The 3568-nt window shown below is 37.6% G+C and overlaps 1 protein-coding gene across 1 annotated transcript; it reads left to right on the top strand.

Annotated features, from left to right (window-relative positions):
• Positions 1-707: 707 nt before the first annotated feature.
• On the top strand, positions 708-3081 carry LOC142541611 (putative pentatricopeptide repeat-containing protein At3g25060, mitochondrial). Its single transcript, XM_075648101.1, has one exon. It carries the CDS (start codon positions 876-878, stop codon positions 2673-2675), a length of 1800 nt encoding a protein of 599 aa, XP_075504216.1. The 5' UTR covers positions 708-875; the 3' UTR covers positions 2676-3081.
• The last annotated feature ends 487 nt before the right edge of the window (positions 3082-3568 follow it).

Here is a 3568-nt window from a genome sequence, read left to right as displayed (position 1 = left end):
TCTATGTAGATTGCATGTGTATACAGATAAGTAAAAACGAAACCATTAAAAAGTAAATTATATTAAAATAAAGATTGTTTGTTACAATTGAGTCAATAAATTTCCTAGCCAACTTTTGGCTTGCAGGACATCTACTCTAACAATAATGGAGAAAAATATGCATGGAATAAGCTTGTGATGAAGAGTTCCGAACAATTATTTATTTTATGATCTGAGTGTCCCTCAAATAAATCCTAAGAAAAAACAAAGGATACAAAATTTTAAAATATATTAGAAATAAATCCAAATTATATGACGCATAGTCAACAGGCTGGTGAATATCCTTCTATGAACTGCATTAACCATTTCCTGAGCCACCAAAGCTGGTGTTCTATACTCCGCTTCTGTGGTTGACGGTTCGTTCGATCTTGGTGTGGGGGCAGTGCCCACACCCCATATAAATGGTTGGGATTCAACTTCTTGGGAAAAAAAAAAAAAAATTGGGTCAGAAAAAATTCCGACCCTTGGATGTGCCTGCAGGGGTAGGATGGAATAATCAGTGGTTGACAGTGACACCGTCTGTTGTCTCTTGCTGCACCAATAGACTGCTCCTAAACCAAGGCATCTTTTAAGCACAATTTAAATCTATATTTAAAATTTTAATATATATATATGCCTATTAGTAGAAAAAATATATATATATGCCTGTTAGTCTTATCAAATTTTACTTCTATCGACAAATAAAATTATTCTTCACTTCATTCTTAATCATTTCATCATTTGCCCTCGTATCTATATATATACACACACACATATATATTGAGTGTGTAGCTCAGTATCATGGTTTCGATGGTTAGTGGCAACACATAGCTGCAACGGCGACTTTATTCTACCAAATGCTTGTGGGCAAATGGATTCTTGAGGACCTTAAGACGTTGCTACTGACCTGTAAAGACAGAGCTTGCGTTTCCAAGATCCACGGCGTGCTGATTACGTCTGGGCTCTTCAGCAATAAATTTTCAGCTGCCCAACTAATATCTTCATATGCCCGAGTGGGCGATGTGTATCTAGCCCACAAGCTATTTGACAGCTTGCCGAAACGAGGTACAGAATCTTCCAATGCATTGATCGTTGCGTATTCTCGTGAAAATTTACAACATGAAGTCGTAAGTTTGTATAAAGAAATGGGTTTCCAAGGAGTTAAGCCCGACAGCTCGACCTTTACAATGGCTATCAAAGCCTGCACCGGATTGATGGACTTGGAGTTGGGTGATAAAATCTGGAGACGAGCGGTGGATTGTGGATATGAGCATGATGTTTTTGTGGGATCGTCTGTCATGAATCTGTATGCCAAGTGTGGGAAAATGGACGAGGCGACATGCGTGTTTGAGAGGATGAGGAGAAAGGATGTTGTTTCTTGGTGCACTATGATCACTGGGTTTGTCAAGATTGGGAAATTAAATGAGGCTTTGAATACCTACAGAAGGATGTGCCAAGAGGGATTCGAAGGTGACAAGGTAGTCATGTTGGCCCTGATACAGGTTTGTTCAAATATTGAGGACTTGAAAAGGGCTTCCTCTTTGCATGGCTATATGATTAGGAGAGATTTCCTTATGGATGTAATGGTACAGACTAGCCTTGTGGACATGTACGCCAAGAATGGAGAGATGGCCATTGCTTGTACTCTATTTAGAACCATGAATTGTCGGAATATTGTTTCTTGGAGTACTTTAATCTCCGGGTATGCACAAAACGGACTTTCAAGGAATGCACTTGAATCGATAATTGAGATGCAAAGTTGTGGCTTTGAGCCAGACTTGGTTTCACTCGTTGGTGCACTTCTTGCTTGTTCTCAAATTGGGTTCCTGATATTTGGTAGGGCAATACATGGATATATTGTTAAAAGAGTTGATGTAAATAAAATTCTTGTTACATCTCTAGTTGATATGTATGCAAAATGTGGAGCCCTTTCCTCTGCTCGTATTTTATTTGACAGGATGAGTTCGGGGGATGTGATATTGTGGAATACCATCATTACTAGTTATGGGAATCATGGACATGGGGAAGAGGTTCTCTCACTTTTCCATCAAATGATAAAGACAAATACAAAACCAGATCACGCGACATTTGCATCTCTTCTCTCCGCATTGAGTCACGCAGGATTAGTTGAGGAAGGGAAGTACTTGTTTGATATCATGATCAAAGAATTCAAAGTTCAACCAACTGAAAAGCATCTTGTTTGTTTAATTGATCTTTTAGCTCGAGCCGGCCAAGTTGAGGTTGCTTGGAAATTGATAGACTCCATGGCCTGTGAGCCAGTGATTGCTATTTGGGTGGCACTCCTATCTGGTTGCCTCAATCATAAGAAATTTTTTGTCGGAGAGTTCGTGGCCAAGAAGGTTCTTGAGCTAAATCCAGACAGTCCTGGAATATATTCCCTTGTTTCAAATTTCTTTTCTGCAGCAAGAAAGTGGGATGAAGTAGCCAAGTTAAGAAAGCTCATGAAAATGGAAGGAATGAAGAAAGAACCTGGTTACAGTGTAGTAGAGGTGAGTGGGGTATTTCATTCTTTTCTCGCCGAAAGTAAGTGCCACCCTCGATATCAACAGATTTTGGGAGTTTTAGAGGAAATGGAGATTGAGATGAGAGCTATGGGATATGTACCAAAAACTGAATTTGTGTCGCATAATATCTAACAAAAGTTTGAAATGCTGCAATTACATTGAGACTCCCTGTTGCTTTTGGGATATTTAATACTAAGCCGAGACCAGATTGGTGATAACATAGAACCTCAGAGTTTGTGGAGACTGACATCAAGTTATAAAGTTCATCTCCATTGCAGTGAAGAGAAATAACTATAAGGGGAGAGAAGAGATCCTATCACTTCAACAATGGATGTTGTTCTTGTAATGACTACTTGTTAAGAAACCGGTTATATTGGTAGATAAATTACGTTAGAAGGTGCCCGAGTAGCTGTACGAGAAGCCAAATCTAGGCTCTGTTTATGTAAAAAATTCTTTATTCAATTAATGATTTATTTTATTTTAGAGAAACTTTATTTGTATTTAACTCACGTGGATTTTTAGTCTAGTATATTTGCTATATCGGTTATTATTTCTTTATTTCATTCGATTTATTTGATTGGATTTTCTATATCTAATGCATTTTATAATTTAGATTTCTCTGACGAAAATGTCATACTAAATGCTGTTGGATCTCGGTTTTCTAATGCCCAAACGCAGCGAAAGTCTTAAAATTTTTATTAGATCTTGACATTCAAAATGTATTTGGACACTAGTATGGTTTATAATCAATCATTCATAGGGTGTTAGAATTATACCTTTAATGAATTAAATCACTTGGCCCCAACTAATCCGATATAGGTGGATATAGCTCTTGATGAATCCCTACGAACTATCTTCAAAAACTTCTTCCTTCAATCTTTAAATCAGGTCCACGACTAGAAGATTTATTCATCTTCTAAATTGCACTAGAAATTTAGAAGATGTTTTTAGTTGGAGATTAAAATTAAAGGCGACACAAAAACTCCTAAAATCCTAGGAGTGATGGCCGAAATTTTGTTAGGAGA

This window comes from Primulina tabacum, chromosome 4, assembly GCF_025594145.1.
Source record: "Primulina tabacum isolate GXHZ01 chromosome 4, ASM2559414v2, whole genome shotgun sequence".
Taxonomy (NCBI): Eukaryota; Viridiplantae; Streptophyta; class Magnoliopsida; order Lamiales; family Gesneriaceae; genus Primulina; species Primulina tabacum.
This window is presented reverse-complemented; position numbering and strand designations above follow the sequence as displayed.

Excerpts from the sequence above, each read along its gene's own strand:
- LOC142541611 (XM_075648101.1), top strand. The coding sequence starts at position 876 with ATGCTTGTGGGCAAATGGATTCTTGAGGACCTTAAGACGTTGCTACTG.